Source organism: Dipodomys spectabilis, unplaced genomic scaffold, assembly GCF_019054845.1.
Source record: "Dipodomys spectabilis isolate Male_0828 unplaced genomic scaffold, ASM1905484v1 ptg000207l, whole genome shotgun sequence".
Lineage (NCBI taxonomy): Eukaryota > Metazoa > Chordata > Mammalia > Rodentia > Heteromyidae > Dipodomys > Dipodomys spectabilis.
Window position 1 is genome coordinate 11,657,347 of NW_024870884.1, and position 23,945 is coordinate 11,681,291.

The window sequence follows — 23,945 nt, forward strand, 5'->3', positions numbered from 1 at the left end:
ATGAATTTTTCTTGCCTGGGTTGGCTTTGAACCTTGATCATCTGCGCCTGGCTTAAAATGGTACGTCATCTTTATAATAAAACAAAAGCAGAAGAGTTACAATTACATAAGATAGCTAATGAGTGTATTTCTTTTTCCATAATGTCCCCCCTTTCCTTTGCTCTCTTGTTTTTCCCACCTGTCTCTATCTATTCACAAGTTGCATAGTTCATTTTCAACATAGTGTCTACTGAGTACCACTACTGCATTTGTTCTCCCTCTGTACCTCTATTTCCATGCTCTCTTGTCTCCTCAGAGATAAGTGAACAAGACAAAAAGAAAAATAGTGCAAAATTCTTTTTTTTTTTTTTTTTTGGGTCTGGTCGTGGGCCTGAACTCTGGGCCTGCTCAAGGCTAGTGCTCTAATATTTGAACTACAGCGCCACTTCCGGCTTTTTTCTGCTTGTGTGGTGCTGAGGAATCGAACCCAGGGCCTCATGCATGTAAGGCAAATGCTTTACCACTGAGCCACCTTCCCGGCCCTAGTGCAAAATTCTTAAGAAATACTTTTCAACGTTTTTTTTCAGTACTCTTTCCATGTTTTGAAAACAGTAAACTTCACTTAGTTTGGGATTTTAGCTAAAACTAATCTTTCCAAGTCAAGAATGCTTTCTTTCTGAATCCTAAGTGGTATTTAAGCAATAAACTGAAAGATGAACATTGAAAGCTCATTTCTATAATTTGAGCCTAGTCTCTTGTTTGTAAGATTAAGGCAAAGGGAAAATTCTTTGGGACATGTTTGTTCACATTTGAGTGGCCATTAGAGAGTGAGCATGGTATAAATGAATTGAAGCTAAGTTTATCCAGCCTTTTTTGCTAAAGAGAAGTGGAGTTATAAATAGATGAAACCCCAACCCCCATTATCTGATTTAGCTTGCAATCTGTGTGTCAGGAATTTTTAGTAACATTTGCTTTCTTAATTAGACTTTCTTTGTTCAATCTAATATTACATACAGTTTGCACACAGAGTTGAGAGGCAGCTTGGGGTTAAGACTTTCCCATAGGGAATTGATTTGTAGTGAGTGTGTGTGTAAACATACCAGAGCCCAATTACTGAGAAAAATCCTGCTGTGGGATGAGGGGGAGATAGGAGCCATCTGGGAAGGAGTAGGGAAGGCTGTGTCAGTCATCTGGCACTCTCCAGCAGTGTGACAGAGTATCAAGGGCCTGTCCAAGGCTGGGCAGGCCTGAAGAAAGCTGAAGGAATGTCCTGCCATCCATCCATCAGCCAGCAAGCCTTTATCACCCAGGCTTGAGAGGGCCAGGAAGGGAATACTGTTTGGAACCTTGAAAGTTTAGCTAAAGGTGGGGTGGGGAAGAAGTAGCCACTGGGAGCAGTGAGCCCACTGGAAGCAAATTAGACTGATTTCCCATCCTCTCATTTCTTACTGGAGCAAAGCATCTGTCCAACCCACCTGGAAAGCAGCGTAGATTTAATTCATACAGGTCAGCCTCATGAGGCACATGGCAGAGTTGGAAAAAGTTGGATGGGGAATGTAGAAGAGAAAGGGAGAATGCCTAGCATGTTGAAGTTGAGTACAAGTTAGTTTTTAAAGGCATAAATGAGAAGTTGGTGCCTGAACAGAATCTTGAAAATGGATAAGAAGGAATTCTTACAGAAAAGGTTATACCAGAAGCATAGATTCACAGGCAGAGTCTTTGTTGCCAGAACTCTGGCAAGCCCAGAGCTGCTCTGTCCCAGAAGTAGCCTGAGAATCTTAATTGCTTTCCTGAAGGGCTTTTAGAAGCCTGAAGTCCCAACTTTCTTGCTGATAGGAACTCTTTGCACAGTGCCCTGGCAAAATTGAGTCCTGAATCCTTTCTTAGGGAGGTACTTCCTTCTATTGGATGGCAGTTAGAAAGTTTCTTGTATTTCCAAATCACAGTATCAGATAGGATTAGATTTAACTTTATGTAACAGAGAAACCTAAAGTAGTAGGGTGTGTGTGTGTGTGTGTGTGTGTGTGTGTGTGTGTGTGTGTGTGTGTGTGTGTGTGTGTGTGTGTGTGTGTGTGTGTGTGTGTGTGTGTGTGTGTGTGTGTGTGTGTGTGTGTGTGTGCGCGTGCATGCACGCACGCACCAGTTATAGGGCTTGAACTTGGGGCCTGAGTGCTATTTTTGCTCAAGGCTGGTATTCTACCACCTGAACTATAGCTTCATTTCTGGCTTTTTGCTGGCTTTGAACTGTGATCTTCTGAATCTCAGCCTCTGTGTAACTACTATTACAGGGTGAGCTACTGGTGCCCAACCATGGTTTTCTTTTTATTTTATTTTTATATTTTATTTTATTTTTTATTATTTTTTTATTATTTTTTGTTATATTTTTTGTTTATTTTATTTTTTATTTTGAAATCTGGGCCTGGGCGCTGTCCCTCAGCTCTTCAGCTCAAAGCAAGCCTTCCACCACCTTAGCCACAGCGCCACTTCGGATTTTCTGGTGGCCATTGGAGATAAAGAGTCTCATGGACATTCTTGCCTGGGCTGGCTTTGAACTGTGATCCTCAGATCTCAGCCTTCTGAGTAGTTAGGATTACAGGCATGAGCCACCAGTGCCCTGCTATGGTTTGCTTTCTTTCTTTCTTTCTTTTTTTTTTTTTTTGTCAGTTGTGGGGCCTGAACTATGGGTCTGGGTGCTGTCCCTCAGCTCTTCAGCTCAAGGCTAGTGCTCTACCACTTTAGCCACAGTGCCACTTTTGGCTTTTCTGTTTATGTGGTGCTGAGGAATCGAACCCAGGGCTTCATGTATGCAAGGCAGTCACTTTACCACTGAGCCACCTTCCCAGCCCTATGGTTGTCTTAATATATAACTTTTGGATTTTGCTTTGAGCAACAAATGTTGCATTATTATTAATATTTTTTGATGTTTACATACCACATTGAAGAGAGCATTGAGGACTCCTTGTGAAGTAGTATAGGTACTTTGTAAGTGTGAAATGGCCCTTTCTTTTCTGTAGTTCTTCCAGAGAGCAATGCCTAGCATATTCTTGTTTATCTAGTCTATAAATATTAGTAAATATTTGATGGGAATAAAGTACCCTTGATTATTTTTTTTGAAACATCACAGTTTCTACTTAATTTATTTTTAAATACCTTTAAATAGTTGTGCAGAAGGGTGTCAATTCAACATGTCAGTCTATGAGTACAATAGATCTTTATCAACCTTAGTTCTTACTGATATTATTAGGCCCTGTTGAGTGAATTTAGAGTTGTGAAACACCATTCATAGTCATTATCTCTCTGGGATATTTTATAATCTTAGTGACACTTGTAGTATATTTACATTTTACATCCAGTATTAGAGAAACATATTCCCTAGAAACTTTCTGAAACAAATTTACTATTGTAAACTGTATGTCAGTAGGTGGGTTTAAAATGGGAAAGTTTATTATTTCCATAAATATATATCCATCTATATCTTTTCCTTTTCTGGGCAGGGGTTTGAACAAAGGATCTCAGGCTAGGTGAGTGCTCCACTGCTGAGCCACATCTCCCAGCCCTTAGCCAGCCCTTTCTAAATGCATTTTCCCATGCTCTCTTAGGAGTCATGACCGTGTAGTAGTCAACAGCAGTTTGTTTGGGTGACTGAAACATACAAGTTTATGATCCACAAACATAGCAGGTAACTGGTTTAGTCTTGTTTTTTGGTAGGTAAGAGGGCACTTGAAACCTTCTGATTGATTTGGTAGATTGATAAAGGTTAAGAGTTGTCTTTGCATACTTCTTACCAAACTGAAGGGAGCTCATTACTAAGAAGTATTTTATTACCACCATCTATCTGCAAGAAAATACAACATAAACACTGGTGTCAGCTAGTTAAGGCTTTTCCCAGCTTCTTTATGACTTGGCTTGGACTCTGTTAAGATTGCTTTCTCTTGCTGCTTATGAAGAATAAAGGGGAATATTTATCATCAGTGATTTCAGATTCATCCAGTACTTAATAAGTGTTTTATTATCTGCAGTCATTTTCTCATTTAGTATTCACAACAACCTTTTTTTTCTTTTGAACTCTTTATTTTTACAATCAAGCAAAATCCAGTCACGTAGAAGTTCAGTAATGTGCTAATAATCACAGCCTGTAGGTGAGGGCTTGAGGTAGAGCCAAAGCTTTTTATTCTCAGTGGTGACTTTCTGTGACCACACAACTGCCATTGTGCAGAGCAGCCAGCTTGCCTGGAGGGAGGATTCAGAGGTCACTGTCCCTCTCACTTTCCTATACTCAGGAATTGCCAGTGCAAATGTAGTTTTACAGAGTTTCATCCTTTTAGCAGCTAGTAATTCTGTTTATAAACTCTTCTAAAAAAATCCCATAGCTTAATACCTGTTGTGTCTAGTTTATAATATAATCTGTAAATTTCTAAGTTACCTAGACACTTATGGTTGCTTTTATGTGTTCAGAATTTTACATTGTATTTCTGAAATTACAGTGTCTGTCTTTGGCCCATTTTTTTAGAACTTAAAAAGGCAGACCTTTTTTTCTGAGCGAGAGAGAGAGAGAGAGAGAGAGAGAGAGAGAGAGAGAGAGAGAGAGAGAGAGATTGCCAATGAATCCAAAGAATCTTAGATGGTTAGCTTTAACTGAGAAAACATCTGGTGACCACAGATGGGATTGCTAGGCCATCATGCTTTTGGAAATGTGTAACTGAGTGAATTTTTGTATATTTACAGAGCTGTGTTGGCCATTACCACAATCAAAAAAATTTTTTTGAGGCAGGATCTCTGTGTAGGCCAAGGCTGGCCTGAAAATTGCTGTGTATGGCGGGCATCAAACTCCTAGTCCTCCTTTCTACCTCTTAAGGATTGGGATTACAAGCTTGCACCACTGTGCTGTACTCAGCAGTCACTTCCCTATTTCCCCCTGGTTCCTCAGTCCCATGAGACTACCAGTTTCTTTTCTGCCTATAGATTTTTGTGCTTTCATGCAAGTGTTTAATAATTTCATATGAAATTATGTGGTCTCTTGTTTTTTTCCCCTTCTCATTGTAACATTTTCAACAGGCATCCTTTTGTAGTGTGGATCTTTGCACTCTGTAATTGCAGAGCTTTCCTAGAAGAATTTAAGTAGTTCCTGTAGTCAATTGTGTTTCCATATAATATGACCTTTTTACATACTAAGGCTACCTCTGTAATTCAGTGGAGAAGGGGTTATTGACTGGAGAATATGTCCTGAACTCTTTGTGATTCATTTTCAAAATTTTTTGTTCATGAGCATTTTCTGGTGGGAATTTAGGGGTTGTCTTTGTAATTTCTAGCTTTTGTTAAAAAATAGTTTTAATAAAGTGAAAATATGATTCCTAGATAGATATAAAATGATGGTGCTAAAGATTTGAATTTACTTAGGCAGATAATTATGTTTTCAAAAGAAGTCCACAGAAGGATTTTTATGTAAGGACTATTGAAATAAATGCAAAATGGCAGCAAAACTAGGCTCTTCCTCACTGAGGAAGGAATCAGCTGAACTGTTACTCAATCTTGCAGAATTGGCTTGTTTACAAATGAAAACTTGTTTGCATTTCCATCAATTATCTACAACGTTAAAATCTCTTTATAAGAGTTAGCTTCTGGTCAGCATCAGGTAGCCCACACTTGCCTTTCATGTTATCAAAACATCCAAAACTCTTCCAATGATTAAATTCCTCCTTTGCTTATTTCAATTTTTAAAAGTCATTTGCTGATGTCTCAATTTGAAAGACAGACTTTCCAAAGGTGTTGGTGTCATTGAAGTCTATCAGAGAACTTGGATGGGCCACTGTTTGATCTTTTGAACAGAATTCTGTGTCAGAAATCTTGAGGGAAGTAGTCTCAGCAACTTAGGTTTTATGTGTTTTCAGTACCTATCTATGTCTTAGCTATCTGCTGTCTGTGATAGCAGGACTATTATAGGGAAAGCATTTCTATAAGAAGTTAAAAATTTGTTAGGTTTCTTTAACTCTGAAAGATATATAATACTAATAGTAAGGTAAGAGTGTAAAGGGAAAAGCTTAGCTCACTTCTCCAATTGCTCAGAGGAATAGACTTGCCTTTGGGAGGAATGGGTGACTTTTTCAATAGATCTTGCTTGTTATCTAAGGAACTCTATTCCTGTCTTTAAAGGATAATGCCTTTCTTTTGAGCTTTGAAAGATAGCTTCTCTGTGCCTGCACAGAAAGCCATTTAGCTGTTTATTTGGGGGGACTTTGGGAACTCATGGTGCAGTTTATTTAGACACCAGGGTCATGCTTGAATATGTTTTCTCTTTTTTCTTGCCCACTTGGCTAGATAGTGTATTTACCTGCAAACCCTGTAGTTACTGTTAACCTCTACAGCTCATAGCAATTCTGCTTACTAAACTCAGTTTTATGCATTTTATTCTTTTCTCCTAGTTTAAGAGCCCTCCAGTACCTGTTGATGTATTTTACAAGTACTTGGAATTGTTAAAGGAATTGGCATCTGTCCTTATTTGATGCCTTGTCTTGATATAAACAAGCTGTTAGTGGTTTTGTCCCATCAGCTTTTCTGCATTTAAAGGCTTTGATTTTCCATGAGTGCACTTCTGATGATTTGAAACAAGGCATTTTGTCTCCTTTCTGAGGCCAGGTGGTTTACTATCTTAGTGGTAGAAAAGTGCATTGCCCTAGTGCTCCAGTGCTAGATGCTGAGCAGGTAAACCTGGAAGTGCGTGTGGAATAGTACTTAGTGACAGACAGCTCTGACTTTGACCAGGTACATTTGGAAGGGAACCTGTTGATCATTAAACTTCTTGAGACCAACTCTCAGATTCTGGGCATCTTGACCAACATAGTAGAATTTTAGAGGAAGTGTGTGGTTTGCTCTTGATCTCCTAAGAAATGATGAATCTGTTGCTTCAAACATTTTTGTCATAATCACTACTGGTTGCTTGGAATAGCTGTTTGGCTTTGTTGCTCAATTGTCACTTCTTCTTTAATGACCCAAGGGAGTTTTTCCTTTGGGCTTGTGATCTGTTTTTGCTGATAACACTAATGCTATTTGAGTCACCAAAGACAATAGTGTTTGTGTACTGGTGTACTTTATGAAAGAAAACCACAGTCTTTGGTTTTTGTATTTTTAGGACAGAAATAGAGTAAGGATAGTGCTGCTGGGTCTTTAAATGATTTTAAGAATCTTCTAAGTACTGGGTAAAACTGTTTTTCATCAATCTCTCCCCCATTCCCTGCGATTCCTGCTTTAAAATTTAGACTTCTACTCTTCTGGGAAAACTGTTGGGGGTTAAATCTTGCAGTTGTGTTAGAAATGAAGAATGTGAGAGGAAGAAAGGGACTGGAGTTTTGAGAAAAAACCAAGTCAGGAGGCTTAGATTCCTGAGCTCTGCTCTCTCACAAGCCTATATGAATGAGCTTAGGCACACCTTTTTCCCTTTGGCTTCTGCTTACAAAGTGAGAATGTTGCACTAGATACTTAAGGTTCTCCTCAGCAGCTAGATTCTATGCTTCCCAGGGGCTGAGAATTGCATCAGGGCCCATTCTGGGGTTTGTGCTGTTGTCAAGGCCCCCCAAAAATGCCTCATCCCTTTTTTTCCAAGGAGAAAGCTGTATCACCCAGAGCCCAATGAGCACAATGAGTGTTGATGTGGTGAGGTGCTTTTTCATTGGGGACTGAGCCTAGGTTATTTGTGGTAACCTAGAGGGACTTAGAATGATGCCAGCAGATGAAATTTCTGTGATCACTTAGATGCTGACTCAATAAGATTGTCAAGGCCCACCCAACTACATTAAACATATTATTCTGCCTCTGGACTTAGAAAACTTACAGATATCTAATCTATATATCTTCTTAAAAGTATTTGTTTGAATCCCAGGGCTTGTATTAAGAATCAAACCAATAACAAAAACATGTATGCTTGCTTAATTTAATTTTTATAATGTTAATGAAGAATGTCTTCATATATTATTCTAAAGGCCTTTAAAAATTGGTTTGCATTTTCTAGTCCTTGGCTGACTTTAATACTGGTTCTGTTATTTTTCAGTCAATGCTTTGAAGAGTTGCTGATGTCTTCAGACATCTTTTGACATTGTTACTTTCTAATGTTTAATTTGAAATTAATGTCTGCAGAAGGAAAGCTGATTGGAGTGATGATTCTTTCCATGCATGCACACCACACTGCTTAATTTTAGAGTCTGACCACAGCTGTAACACAAGGTGACTTTTTAGCTAATGGAAGTCATGGCATACCTTTGATGATGACAGAGATCTCTGGTCTTGGCCAGGTTTCCATTGGAACTGCCACTGCTTTGCAAAATTGAAGTTGTTGATGGCAACAATGGGCTCTCGGGAATGGTCTCAAAGAACTTTGCTGGTGGCAGAGGTGCTGCTGATAGGCAGTTTCCATGGACAGCCCTCATGGGATCCAGTACTTCCCTTGTGTTAATTTTGTTTTACCACAGTCTAATTACTATGGGTATTGTTGTTGTCCATTTGGGCCATTATAACAAAATGCCAAACAAAAGAAATTATTCCTACTAAACAGAGGTGTCTTTTAAAGCACTATCCTTTCCATGAGGTCTGCATTTTCAGCCCTCATGGGCTGATCACTTCCCAGAGGTTCCACTTTCTAATAGCATAAGCTTAGGTGATAGATTTCACCATAGAAGTTTTAGAGGAATATAAGCATTCAGTCCATGAAAGATTCAAAATGCATTTGCTTAGCACCTGTCTTCCTCCTAAGTTTTTACATTCCTACTACTGCGGTACAGATGGATATCTAAGACATCACAATTCAAACCATGTTATTTTTTCTCGGCTTCTAGTATTACCATAGTTAATGGTACCATCATTACTAGTTTTTTGAACTTGAGCTTGAAAATGTGGAATTATCTGTATTATGTTAACTTCATGTCTAATAAGTTATCAAATTCTGTTTGCCTCCACAAATATCTTTGAAATCCATATTATTCTTTAAAATCTCTAGAGTGTTTCTCCCTGGACTTTCTAGCCAACCTTGCAACCAAAATTTTGTTCTATAATCTGCACTCCTGTTACCATCTAGTACGAAATTATCTTTAAGGAAAAAAAAAAGCTCAGTTATCTATGTCTTTTTTATTGTGCGGTTTGCTTCCTTTTGTTCAGTTTTGTTATGGAAAATGTTTCATGTAAAATATAGTCTGTCCTCTCTCTTTTTAGTGGTTCACAGTGTGGGGTACATAAAATACTGTGTATTTAGAGTTTAGCCTTTCTCCTATGGGTGGACATTTTTTTAAATTTTGTTTTGCTATATTACAAAGAATATCGGGATGAATTTCCTTGATATGTCTCTGTGCACATCTGTAGGGGCTGACAATTAGCATTTCTGTGTCAAAATGAACATTCATTTACAATATTGGTAAATGCCAATAAGTTGTTGTACAAAAAGTTCTACCACATTTATACTTCATAGTTTGTTTTCCCCTACATTTCACTTTATTTTTTGTGTGGTTCTTTGGATTGAACTCAGGGCTGTATGCTTGTGGGCAAGCACTCTACCACTGAGTTACATTCTCAACTCTTCCCTTTCTTCCTCCCCTCCCCCCCCCTTTTTGGCAGTGCTAGGGTTTGAACTCAGTACATTACACTTACTAGGCAGGCACACTACCACTTGAGCCACTCCCTCATTCCTATCAAGCCCATTTTTACTATGTACCTAGTATCCTTTTTGCAGGCTAAGTTCTCTGACTTGTTTCCTCATTTACTCAGGCACTGTCAACCACTGCCCAGCTTTGTGTTCAGTATAAATTTTGTTCAGGCACTCTGCTATGTGATTTGGACTTAGCATTGGATAAGGAAAAAAATGGTCCTGCCCCCATGTAGCTTTATTCTTAGCACAGGGAACTTTGCACATTCCCATCTCTGTTTGCATTTGCAGTTGTTGTTTTGTCATCTGGTATGCTTTTTGTTTCTTTTAACTCTCCTGCCTAGATACCTTTTTTCTTTTTCTCTTTAGCTTAAATTTTAGAGCCTCCCTCAGTTCTCTTTTAGTATGTACTGGCCTCCTCCTATAGTCTTTCCCTGAAGAGTTCTGATTAGTCATTTGTGTATGATGCACCTGCGTATATGTGTACAGACACACTCAGCAAGGACATGGACCTGTGACATTTACCTGAGTGCTTCCCAACTTAGTGTCTTAAAAATGTTGGAAAGGTGAATTGAATAACAAGCTCTCAGATGAAACTAGTTTTGCACAGTGCTATGGGGGTGGTAAATAGAAGGACCTTACTGTGTAGTCAGAGAGATAAGAAGTAGATGAGTAGACTATAAGACATTGTGATAAGCTCTGCTCCATATAAAGCTTATCACAAGTGACTACTTGAGACTTTAAAGGGAGAGATGAGTTTTTGTAATTTTACTGGTTCCTTATCTTGTTTGTGTCAGGTATTGAGAGGTATGCAATAATGACAAATAATGCCCCTGACTTTTGTAGTTAAGTTGATTCTTAGAGTAAGGATTGTTCAAACTTCAGCCTGGGGGCTAAATGAATCCTCTGCTTTTTTTTTGTATAGCTTAAGAAATAATGCTTTCTATATTATTATTATTATTATATTAATTTGGTGTTTCTGGTGTTTGAATTCAGAACTTCATATTTGCTCAGCTTGCTTGTTTGGCTGGTATTCTATCACATGAACCACATCTTCAGCCCCACTTTTTGCTGAGTTTTTTTTGTTGTTGTTGGTAGTGGTGGTAGTGGTGGTGGTTGTGGGGTTTGAATTTAGGGACTGGGCGCTATCCCTCTTTTACCCAAGGCTAGTACTCTGCCACTTTGAGCCACATCTCCAGTTCTGGTTTTTGAGTGATTAATTAGAGATAAGAGTCTTATGAGGACATTTTCTGCCCAGGCTGTTTTTGAACTGTGATCCTCAGATCTCAGCCTCCTGAGTGGCTAGGATTACAGGTTTGAGCCACTAGAGCAGGGCTTTTTTGCTTCTTTAAGATGGAGTCTTGTGGGCTTTTCTGCTTGAGCTGGCTTCAGATGTGATCGAGCCTCTGGATCTCACCAGAGAGGATTATAAGTGAGAGCCACTGGCAGTTAGCTGATTTCTAGATTTAAAAAAATGTCAAAAAATGGATACTTTGTGACATGGAAGAACTATATGAACTTCTGATTTCAGTGAGCATAAATTATGTAGGAATGTAGCCGTATTTCATTTGCACAGTGTAAGTATTTTTATGACTATTTTGCAGGAGAGGTGAGTAGCTGTAACATAATGTTTGGTTTGCATAATCTGAAATATTCACTACTTATATATGACTGGTCTGCAGATGGCTGTTTTAGAGAATGGAAGATTCAAATGAAGAAGAGAAATGGCATTCATACTTCATTTGTGTATGATGGGCCTGTATATGTTTTTATAGAGATTCATCTTGAGGACTGCCAGAGTAAATTGACAGTCACATAAAAGCTTTAGGGCTGACACGATCAAGTGTATCCCTCTATTTTACAAAATAAGCAGAAGATAAAAAAGCATGTCAAAGTCCTCATAGGTTATAGGTGGTAGTATTATATGGGAGCAACTGGTATGGGGCTTTGATAAGATTAATGCTGAGGTGGACCATATTGTGAAATGGCCTTGCCTTTGAAAGTGTGAATTGAAGAACAAACTAGACCTTTGTTTTTCTCTCTGCCTGTAATGTTTCTGTTCTTTTTCTCCTGTGTTTCTAGAAGGCCTTTGAGCCTTACTTCGAGATTTTGGAAGCATACTCCACCAAAGCCAAGAATTATGTCAATGGACATTGCACCAAATATGAGCCCTGGCAGCTAATTGCATGGAGTGTTGCATGGACCCTGTTGGTAGTCTGGGTGTATGAGTTTGTTTTCCAGCCAGAGAGTAAGTACACTGTCTCTTCTGTGAAAGTATAGTAGAGTAAATGTCTCTTGGTCTTGGATCTCATGACTGATGGGTCTAATTTCTTGCCTTTTGTTGGGTTCTGTTTTAAAACTTAGTTTAAATGGCAATTGGAATTTTGTCTTCATGTAGGTGAAATTATAATAGGGCTCATGTGTAATGATTGTTTACAGTGATTTTCTTTTGCATATTTGCAGCTTTTATAAAAGCTCCCCAAATTAGTCATTGTTAGGGTCTACAGATGTCTTAGTATGTATAAAGCCTCATCAGGACCAGTGTCCTCTCTAGAATGTAATAGTTGTTTATGGAGCAGAAATTCATTGCTTTCGTTTTGGGCCATCCTTTTCAGTAATGATTAGGCGATATTGGACCAGCACTCACTCCGCACTGTTTGTGTGCCTGCTGTGTGCAAACATGTACTAGGCCCTGGGGATATTTGCATAAATAGGACAGGGTCCCTGTCCTTTGGAGTCAAGGGACAATGGTAGTGAGTCAGGAGCAAGATAGACATGGGAAGGAGGAGACCATTCTCAGGGAGTACATCTGACAAGTCTCTTAATGATCTGCTTGTAAATCTAGCACAATTCCGGAGGCCTAAGCCCTTCTCTTGCTCCTTATCTCCTCCTCACCTGGAGACCTGGGGGGAATGTGGCCTTGAATTATTTTGCCCCCACAGGCTGTGTTTGCTTAAGTTTTGTTTAATTATACCTAAATCCATTAGTGGAAGTTGGGGGTGAGTATTCTGTAACTCTACTCTATACTCCTTCCCCACTTTTACTAGTGGGTCAGGCCTAACTTCCTTGGTATGAGAAGGCAGTAACATTACAAAGGATTTAAACATTTGTCATTAGAACTCTGGGCCTTGCACTTGCACTTGCTCAACCTGTATTACACCACTGCCACTTGACCTATGCCTCCAGTCCTAGTTTTAACCATTGTTAAGTATACAGTTCAGTGGCATTAAGTAAATTCCCATTGTTGTACAATCAGCACTACCATTCATCCTAGAAGTTTTTGTTTAATGACGCAGTTTCAGTTTGAGACGACAAAAAAATCTGAGCCAGGCATCATTATATATGTATACTTTAATCTCAGCACTCTGGAGGCTGAGGTAGGAAGTCCAAAAGTTCAAAGCCAGCCTGAGCAACATAGTGAGACCCTGCCTCAAACTAACAACAGTAAAGGCAGAGAAGGAAAAAAAAAACATTCTCACTCCCCTTTCTTTCCAGACCCCTAGAAACAGCCATTCTGTATACTATGATAAATTTATGAAACCAAATCATTCAAGTTAGAGCTGTTGAGATTTTATTCATTTGTTATGATTAGTATTACTTTTAAGTATTTGTGTCTTAAAATTTTTACTTAATTGGCAAATAAAATTTGTACTTATTGTATACAACCTGATGTTTTGGAATATGTACATATTGTGGAATTACTGAAGTGGATTAGTAAAATTTCTCACATTTTTTGGCTCAGGAATTTCCTTCTGTCTTTACTCTCACAGCTCACTGTGTCATTTGTTTTGCTAACTGCTAGCTGAAGTGTGGCCGTCTTAGGTCCTGGTGCTTACTTATCTGTTGACCCTGGCTTTCCAGGAGAAAACTATTAGCAGCAGGATACTAATGAGATGTACCATATAAAACTATTTGGGATGAACCATAAGTCATTTTTTTTTTTTTTTTGCCAGTCTTGGGCTTGAACTCAGGGCCGGGGGCACTGCCCCTGAGCTTCTTTTGCTGAAGGCTAGTACTCTACCACTTGAACCACAGCACCACTTCTGGCTTTTTCTGTTTATGTAGTACTGAGGAATGGAACCCAGGGTTTCATGAATGCTAGGCAAGCACTCTACCACTAAGCCATATTCCCAGCCTAGTTGGTTTGTTTTTAATAATATGTATTGTTTAGTAATAAGAATACATGTTTGCCAAATGATCTTCTTACTAAGTGATACTGTTTATCTATTTATATTTGTGTCAGTCTGAATCACTTTGAACATGAGTGTAGGATACTTTTTGTTTTTATTTTCCTTTTTTGTTGCTAGTGCTGGGGCTTGAACTCAGGTCCTTGTACTCTTGATTTTGTCACTCTACCACTTGGCTTTTTTTTATTTCTGGCTTTTTGCTGGTTATTTGGAGATTAAAATCTCTTGATTTGTCTGCCTAGGCTGGATCTAAACCTCAGTTTTCAGTTCTCAGCCTCCTGAGTAGCTAGGATTATAGATATGAGCCACTGGTGCCTGACTTATGAGTATAGCTTCTAAAGGTAAAAAACTGTTGAATACTGGGTGGTAATGGTGACTCACACCTGTAATTCTAGCTGGCTTGAGGGGTAATTTGTGTGAGAGCTAGAGGACTAACTGCCAGTTTTGAGATCCTTTCTCAAAACAACAGCAGCAAAAGTCAGGTCTGGAGCTCCAGTAGTAGCATATGAGCCTAACAAGTTGGAGATCCTAAGTGCAGACACCCTCCCCCCACAACAAAAGTTGTTGAATATTAACAATTTCCTTTTGCTTCACATATACACACAAAATAATTTCTGAATTGAATTCCAGACATAATTAAGGATATCTTTTCTCCAAAGATTAGTGACAATTTTGATAAACTCACCTTTTTCTTCCAGCATCTTACTCAAGTAGAACTATGCTGTGAGCTACTGAACACAATCCTGTAGTGCTTAGTATATTTTACTGGAGGCTGAAATCTGGACTAGTATTAAATTTAGCTTTAACCTCTGAATCCCTTCCTGAGGGGGGAGGGTAGTTCTGGAACAGAATATGGAAAGTGGAGGAGAAGTGGTTGAGCTAGATATGGGAGCTAGAGGTAGAGCTGGTAGCAGTCGGGGGCACTGCCTTCCTTAGTTGCTTGCACTCTGTGATCATCAGCTCATGGCTTGCTCCTGAACGGTTGGGTTCTGGTTTTAACTGTGAGGTTGTCTACAGTGTATCAGCAGCAGTTAGCTTGATGTGTTGGGGAGGATAAACTCTAGATGTCTGTGGGTGTGTTGGGCAGCACCCTAATCTCTCTTAGCCTGTTTCCCCATAATTGAATGGGCATAGTAATCACAATAATCATGGGTTACATGAGTATTGGGTCTGTGAGAGGAATTTGTGAATTATGAAAAGTCATGAACTGTTTTTACACTTGTACTTGTTATTTTAAATTAAAAAATTTTAACTGACAAAGGTTATATTTATGATGTACAACACGATGTTTGAAGGATGTGTATGATATGGACTGGCTAAATCAGACTAAGTGGCATATTCATTAACTTAGATATCCTTTTTTTCCCATGGTGAAAACACTTAAAAATAGATGTTCTTGGCTGGGAATGCATGCCTAGCATGCATGAAGCCCTGGGTTCGATTCCTCAGTACCACATAAACAGAAAAAAACAGAAGTGGTGCTGTGGCTCAAGTGATAGAGTGCTAGCCTTGAGCAAAAGAAGCTCAGGGTCAGTGCACAGGCCCTGAGTTCAAGCCCCAGGAGTAGCAAAACAAAATAAAACAAAATAAAAAGCTGGGTGCAGTTGGCTCACGCCTGTAATCCTAGCTACTCTGAGATCTGAGTATTAAGGTTCAAGCCAGCCCGGGCAGGAAAGTCAGGGAGACTCTCATTTCCAATTAACTACCAGAAAACAGGAAGTAGTGCTGTGGCTCAAGAGGGAGAGCTCTTGCCATTGCCATGAGCTGAAGAGCACAGGGACCATGCCCAGGCCCAGAATTCAAGCCCCACGACTGACAAAAAAAAAAAAAAAAAAAAAAAAAATCCAAGCAAGACTGATTTAAAAAAATTGATTTTCTTAGCAGTGTTTGAGTATATAATTTACTCTGTTCACTATTGATGATCAGGTCACATTCTTGGAAGTTCATAGGACTAATAGAAACTTATTTCTCATAGGTTTATGGTCAAGGTTTAAAAAGAAATTCTTTAAAGTCATCAGGAAGATGCCGATTATTGGTCGCAAGGTAGGTGGGATCTTCAAAGGTCTTTTCACTCGTAGAGCCATGCCTCTTTCTATTTGTTATACCTAATAGTTTTAAGGGGAAGAATGTATGTTGGCAGTGTTTGGAGACAATTATGTTGTCTCTACTTGGTGGAGTGGGGCACTTAGGGAATAAGGGATTGGTAAAGTTTCTGTAAAGCGAATATTTATACTGCATATATTGTGTGAGAAGTGGACAGGTTAAAGAGTGAGCCTGGCTGTGCTACAGGAAAAACAGTCACAAACACAGCAGGCAGGCAGCTTTGGTTCCTGATTAGAGCTTGCTCTTTGTGCCTGTTTTGCCATAGTGTCCTCTCTGCCCTCTGTCATACTCAGATTATCTCTCTTCTGTGGTTTTCTTTTTTTTTTTATATATCTCAGGTGGAGATATGCCAAGCAGGCTCCTTGCCAGGCTCAGGAAGTGCCCTATCTGCCCCAGTGTTCTGCCCTGTCCCTCAACTTTACTTGTTTAAGTATTCTTTTACTGTTGCCTTCAGTTTCCTGGGGTGAAGGGAGATAATATGGAGGACAAACTATGACAAAGGAAATTGGGACCTTCCTGAGTCTTCCCTGCATTTTCCCTCATCTTGTCCACCTCACTTTTTTCCTTCAGTTTTAAGGTTTTTTGAGATAAAATTTGTAAGATAATAGAATTGGAAATCCTTTAAACCTAAGAATCTGCTTTTGAAAAATGGAGATCGGATAATCTTTACAGACAGAATGGTATTTTCTGGGTGTGTGTGTTTCTGTCTGTATATATATAAACTCACATCTCAATTGCTTAGTGAACATATTTCTTGAGTACTTGCTTGATGTCAGGTACTTTTCTGAGTGTTGAAGAGAAAGTGGTGAACAGTACCATATTCTTTCTCCTGTGGAATTGATAGTAGAAGTGACAGAAAGTAAACAAGTAAACAAATGCATATAAATATCGTTTTGAAGTAAGTACTAGGAAGTGGCGCTCTGGCTCAAGTGGTAGAGTGCTCGCCTTGAGCTGAAGAGCTGAGGAGCAGTGCCCAGGCCCAGAGTTCAGGCTCCACAACCGGCAAAAAAAAAAAAAAAAGGACATCACTGAAATAAGTACTATTAAGAAATTAAAATTGGGTAATGTAGAGGTAAGAATTGGGGGGTGAAAAAGTACTTGCTGTCCTTTTTGGTAAACTTTTCATTTTAATTTTTTAAAATTTAGAATAACTCAGTGTATGCACAGAATTTTTAATTTACAATTAATATACCCATGTCCATAGCATACCTCAACATAACTCAGCATGGAAAAGCAAGGGTGGTGAGCTTTCCGGGAGTAGCTTTCCTCTGGTCTCATTGAAGGCCATGTCTAAGAAGATTCTGGTGTATTCTAATCATACATTGTTTGGAATAAGATCTTGAGCATCAGACATTACCAAATACATTGATGAAGCCACAGCATCTTGCCATACACTAATTATGACATATAGCCTTTCTCCCTACACTTTCCACTCAAGCTTTTTATAATTTCAGCTCTACAATTCGGTCTACATATTCTCATTGTATCTTAGCATTTTCGCTTACCTGACTTTCTCTCTGTTTCTCATGCTAAAATAAGCTTCATGAGGGGCTGGGAAGGTGGCTCAGTGGTAGAGCGCTTGCCTTGCATCCATGAGGTCCTGGGTTTGATTCCTCAGCACCACATAAGAAAAAAGAAAAAAGCCGGAAGTGGCGCTGTGGCTCAAGTGGTAGAGCGCTAGCCTTGAGCTGAAGAGCTGAGGGACAGCGCCCAGGCCCAGAGTTCAGGCCCCACGACCGGACCTCCCCCCAAAAATAAAATAAAATAAAATAAGCTTCATGAGCCAAGGGGGGGGTTTTCATCATGCATCTCACTACCTAAGTTTGTTTACCCTGTATCTGTGGCCTTGCCTTCAGCAATTATTTAGCAAATACCGTGTTGAGAGAGTGAGAATGTTAGAATGTAAATACCTGTTGAATCAGAGAGAGAAAGAGACAGGATGAACACTCAGAAGCTGTGGCTAGGAAGATAGAAAAAAAAAATAATTGTAACTAATAACATATGTAGCAGAAAGGACCTTAGCTCCCCCTTGTATTTCAGGGTCAGACAGTACCTGGTCAGTATAGTCACCCTGGCTTTTTTAACATCTCTGCTTGTCCAGAAGGAGTTTTATGGGACCTCCTTGAATGTCGGTTGAAGTTGCTCATTGCTTGCACATTGACCAGGATCCCTTTTACTGTGGCTTGGCTGGTTTCATGACTCTACCTTTTGTCTCTTTGGCTCACTACAACTGCTGCTTAGGCAATACCAGGGGCCAAATACTCCACTCAGATCAGCACTTAAAGCAGAAAATGCAAACCAGCTAAAACCATGTCAGGAAAGGGGCATGAGGAAACGGAGTGCATCTCTGATAACTGTCACATCTCTTTAAGAAAGATGTCATAGTTCACTAGAACATTTTATACCTGGGTTTTCTGCACTCCTGTACTTCAGGTTCATCTTCTTGTTAAAATAATCAAAAGGAGCCAGGTGCTGGTGGCTCACACGTATAATTCTAGCTTTTCAAGGGGCTGAGATATGAGGATTGTGGTTTGAAGCCAGCCTAGGCAGGAAAGTCCATGAGACTCTTCCCTCCACTAAATTATTCAAAAAAAGGCAGAAGTGGCACTGTGGTTCAAGTGGTAGATTGCTAACCTTGAGTAAAAGAAGCTCAGGGACAGTGTCCAGGCCCAGAGTTCAAGCTTCAGGATGGGCAAAACAAATAATCAAAAAAATCAAAATGAGAATTTTTTTTTTATAACTTTCAAGATCCAAGAAAAGTTGAATAAGGCCAAGGAGGATATCAGCAAGAACATGTCATTCTTGAAAGTGGACAAAGAGTATGTGAAAGCTCTGCCCTCCCAGGGTTTGAGTGCACCTGCAGTTCTGGAGAAACTCAAGGAATACAGCTCCATGGGTAAGATGCTTGGCATAGGCACTCTCTTTCCTTGTTATCATTCTGTGTTTCCCATAGGTTAAGAGTAATTCACCCCTGGTGCTTACTGTGTTCAGGATGTCCTGTTCCTGTTTCAAAGACTGAATCTCATACTGTAAAAATTACTTTTTGATTTATCTTTCATCTATAGAGAAAGTAGATCTCAGACAGTAGAACTTGGTTCCATTTCCTTTTGTCAATATGAATAAAACAGATAAATTTGTATTTTAAAAAGTACATAATACAGTAAATTATAGATGTCAATATTGTAAAATTTTTATGAAGCCACAAAATAAAAAATCACATTCCATCATAAACAGAGGAAGACAGATGACATATATCTAGATAGATACATTTGTATACATCAGTAACTATGCCTACATTTGTCTACCTACCCACCCACCCACCTATTTACCTACCTATCTAATTACCATTTATCTCAAAAGGTTAGTAGTATTTGTATAGTATATGCACATAGGAGCATGAGCTCATATGAGAAGTATACCAGATAGCTTACTGTTGAAGAGCATAACCTATGCAATCATAACCTATGCAATCACAGCATGGTTTTGCCACTTAAATTATGATCTTAGGAAGAATATTTACTTTCTGTAACTTCTGCTTCATCAGAAGAATGATTATAGTGATTGAGATCATACATGGGAATGTATAATATCTGGTATATAGTAGGTATTCAATGAATGTTAGTTATTACTGCTCTTATGAACACAAACATATGCATGTTTAAGATCATATTAAAATACTGGGTTTTGGGGGCAATATTGGAGTTTGGACTCAGGGCTTTGTGTTTGCTAGGCAGGTACTCTGCTGCTTGAGCTACATAGTTTTTATTAAGTGAGCTTTTATCTTTGTTACACTATTAATGCTGTTGAACTTTTCATGCTGTGGTTGACACTAGTTCATAATCTTTTGTCTTTATTTTGCCTCTAGAGCTTTATTGAAATAATTTTCTTTCTAATACTAAGAATGATATTGGATTTCTATGCAATTTCTGTGTCCAGAGGGTTTATCTTCTTTATTAGAACTTAACTGTCTTAGAGTTACCCACTTGTTGGCCAAGTGACCTTGACTTTCTCTGCAGATGTCCTCTGGCAAGAAGGGAGAGCCTCGGGAACAGTGTACAGTGGGGAGCAGAAGCTCACAGAGCTGCTGGTGCAGGTGAGTGCCATGCTGGTGGATGCTTGAGCTCTGTGCCAGTTTACTTGCACTCTTTCTTCCTTCCCTCTGTAATTTTTTTAACTTCAGGAAAGCTTATTGTTGATATAAAACAGGTTTAGAAGATTTCTCTTGTGCATATATAGTAAATATACATAATAGTATTTAAAAATGCTTTCTCAGTATAAAAGCAAAATTTATGCTTGTTGGCTTTACAAGGCCCATGTAGAAGGCAGTCTCCTATAAAGGGGTATCTTGTCATTTGAGATTTTTGATGCTAGGACAATTTTGTTTGATAAGGAGATTCAGGGGAGAGCCTCAAATCACACAGCTCAAGGTAAGCAGTGGTTTCTCTTATGTGTTAATTATTCTTGGGGGACCTTAGAATGGTCTTTAGCTGTTTTTTATTTCTAGTTAAATTTAAAAAAAAAAAACCCTGATCATCCTATAATATCAGGAATTGACTCTTGATTCTTTTTTTTTTGTTTTATTGTTTTTTTAAATTTTAATATTTCTTATTGTGAAAATACTGTACAGAGGGGTTACAATTACATGGGCAAGACAATGAATACATTTCTTATCAAGCATTGTCACCTCCTCCTTTGTTTCCCCTTCACATCCCTTCCCATCCTCCCACCCCCCCTCAATTCTCCCCCCCCCCACAAGGTTGTAAAGTTCATTTTTGACATAACGACTTGACTCTTGATTCTTAAAGCCTTTATGTCTATAATTATAAAATTGTATGTACCTTACTAAGTATTAGTGGTTCTGCTTGGCTAAATTTGGTTATTCTTGAAGTCTTTCACAAGTTTACATGATCTATATTAATCATGTTCTCATGTGCTTGCATATGAGTTCCTTCATGAGCTACTTTTCTCCTATCTTATTTTAACTATTCCTGCACCTCCCCTTGTGAATGAGTGTTCTGCCATTTTTAAATAAATGCTTATGCTCAGTCTTGTTGGTCCTCCTGTTCTAGATGATAAATTTGAACTCATTTCTCAAGGTTCCACTAAACAGACACCTCCGAAGTACTCAGGGTGTTAGCTATTTCTTCTTTGTGTCCCTTAGCACTGTGTACACATCTAATTAGGAATGATAGGCAAAACGGTGACTTCACACTGGTCCGTTGGTCCACCTTTATAGTCCACCTTTAACTACATTTATACTTACCTTGCTACATTATAAGATTTGATGTTGTCTCTTCCACTATATTTTTGTGTTTTTTTTTTGGCGGGGGGGTCCGGTCGTGGGGCCTGAACTCTGGGCTTGGGCGCTGTCCCTCAGCTCTTCAGCTCAAGGTTAGTGCTCTACTACTTGAGCCACAGCACCACTTCTGGCTTTTTTCTTTTTTCTTATGTTGTGCTGAGGAATCGAACCCAGGGCCTTGAGCATGCAAGGCAAGCGCTCTACCACTGAGCCACCTTCCCAGCCCTCCACTATATTTTAATCTTTTTAAAAAATTTTTTTGTGCCAGTCCTGGGGCTTGAATTCTGGGCCTAGGCGCTGTCTCTGAGCTCCTTTTTGTTCAAGGCTAGCACTCTACCATGGGATCCACAGTGCCACTTCTGGCTTTTTCTGCGATCATTTGGAGATAAGTTTCACAGACTTTCCTGCCTTGGCTGGCTTCGAACCACATTCCTCAGGTCTAGGATTACAGGTGAAAGCCATTGGCACCCGGCTTAATCTTTAAGTTGAGAGAAATAATCTTCTTCTCTTTCTAATTCTGAGAGAAATAGTATCTTCTCTTTCTAATTCCTAGCATTGGGCTTAATACCTAGAGACTTTTAGTGCATGACGCTTTATTCTGTGCAAGGTAATACTCTTACCTTGCATCTCCTTGCATTTTTTTACAGGCTTATGGAAATTTTGCATGGAGTAACCCACTGCATCCAGATGTCTTCCCAGGACTACGTAAGCTAGAAGCAGAAATTGTGAGGATGAGCTGCTCCCTGTTCAATGGGGGCCCAGATTGCTGTGGGTGTGTAAGTATTTGTGGGTGCCATCAAATGATGGTACATTTTTAAACCTTAAATTGAAGACCATTAAAACTATTTTATTACAAGTAATTGATGTGTTATTGTAGAAAGATCGAGATAAAGTACAGTTTAAAATGTTACTTGAAATTTTGTAATCTAGAACATGAGCATTTTGGTGTATATTCTTCTAGACATTTTTTTCCCTTTACTTCTTTATAATACTTAAATCTCCATAAAGATGCTGGGATGGTATAGAGAACACCAGCAATGTCAGCATTTTGCTCTGTCTTTCCACTTCTCTTGCTCCCCCTGTCATTCTTTCTCACCTACACCCCTATTCAACAACCTCTATGTTTATAGTTCTGTCGACCCACCTAGCAGTCTTTCTAATGTCTTTTCACTCTTCCTGAGCCAGAAGTTGATTATTTTGCTATAAACTGACTGATTTAGTTGGTATCATTCTGTCTTGGACATACATGAGGAGTTGGTGTTCTCTGCTCTTTCAAGTAGACATGGTTAGTTTTCCTAACCCATGATAGACGAACTTCTGCTTAGGTTTGTCATTACTATGTCATATTGCCTCCTCTAGAACAAACTGAGCTTTAGATTTGACTCAATGTGCTGAGTATGGTAGCCTAGAGACCCTGTCTTATACTTTGCAATCATAATAAAGTCTGCATATTTAATGATGGGGGACCCATTAGAAGACAAAAATGTTATTTTAGGTTTTTTAACAGCAAGAATTTTTTTTAATTTTACTAGTACATTTCACCATGAAAATCAACATAATCAAGTATTCGGTACCTAACAATAGTAGTATGTCTGGCATTTATTTTCAAAACAAAATTCCAAAATTTTGAGAAACTGAACCATCACTAATCTGGCAATGAATTACTCTCTAAATATGGTAACTCATGGACAGAGATGGTGATAGTGCACGTTTTTGTTTTTGTTTTTGTCATTAGTGTCTTTATAAACTTTAAGAGGTCACAGATCAAATAGCCACAAAACAATTTGGCCTTACCTACTAAATTGAAGATACCTAGTAAATTGTGACCTAGAAATTTGGCTACTCCAGATAAGCTATAGAAAAAAAAAATGTGTGCATCAGGATGTATGTACATGGGTGCTTATATTAGCAATTAATTTATGAGTGCCAGAACTGGAAATAATTCACATACATGTCCAGCATAGAGAAAATCATAGGCACCGTGTGCTTGAGGCCATTGCAGTGATCAGTCTGCATGATGTTCAAAGTATTTCATTTTTGGCCACTAGGATTGTCTCCATTTTGGCTCCAAGGTACTTTTTAACAACTCAGCTGTCGAAATAGTCTTTGAAAACTTTTCTTTCTTTTTGACAAAATATTCAGGATTATCTTACTCCAGATCTAGAATCACCCTTTTTCTAAGGAGCTCTGGTTGAGTTAGAACTCTGTAAAATATTTATATGATTTCAAAGTTATACTTAGGGAACAAAACAGACGACTTCTTGTCATCTACACCTTCCTCCCTCCACCCTCCCCCCCCCCCAAAAAAAAAAAACCCCACACAAGGCACCTAACAATAATCCAGAGAGAAACAAGTAGAAAAGAGAGGCTCAGAGGTACTTCATAAGAGCCAACACACATTATTGTATTTGACAGCAGCCAGAGAAAATGGATAACATGAAAACTATGACTGGTAGAAGCACAGGTATTCTTCAGCAGCAGATGCTGGGGCAGGCATGGCTTAGATGAAAGATTGCCTTTTACTTGGAGCATCTCAGCTGGATGATATGTAGATGGTTTTATGAGTTCTCTCTTTTCAATTTCATCTATTCTGGTTTTTCCATTAAGCTTTAAAATTTCATATGGTATGCTTTTTATTCTTTTTTTTTTTTTTTTTTTGTTGGTTGTGGGGCTTGAACTCTGGGCTTGTGCGCTATCCCTCAGCTCTTCATCTCACGATGAGCACTCTACTGCTTGAGCCACAGTGCCACTTCCG

General features: G+C 38.9%; 1 protein-coding gene across 3 annotated transcripts in view; it reads left to right on the forward strand.

The window, feature by feature from the left end:
* Sgpl1 (sphingosine-1-phosphate lyase 1) overlaps positions 1–23,945 on the forward strand; it is a 45,274-nt gene that overhangs the window by 5,964 nt on the left and 15,365 nt on the right. For all 3 annotated transcript variants that reach the window (XM_042696388.1, XM_042696389.1, XM_042696390.1), the window contains exons 3-7: positions 11,684–11,849; positions 15,764–15,831; positions 18,640–18,787; positions 19,908–19,984; positions 21,838–21,966. In XM_042696388.1, coding sequence (XP_042552322.1) covers positions 11,684–11,849; positions 15,764–15,831; positions 18,640–18,787; positions 19,908–19,984; positions 21,838–21,966 — 588 coding nt within the window. The remainder of the gene's footprint in view (positions 1–11,683; positions 11,850–15,763; positions 15,832–18,639; positions 18,788–19,907; positions 19,985–21,837; positions 21,967–23,945) is intronic.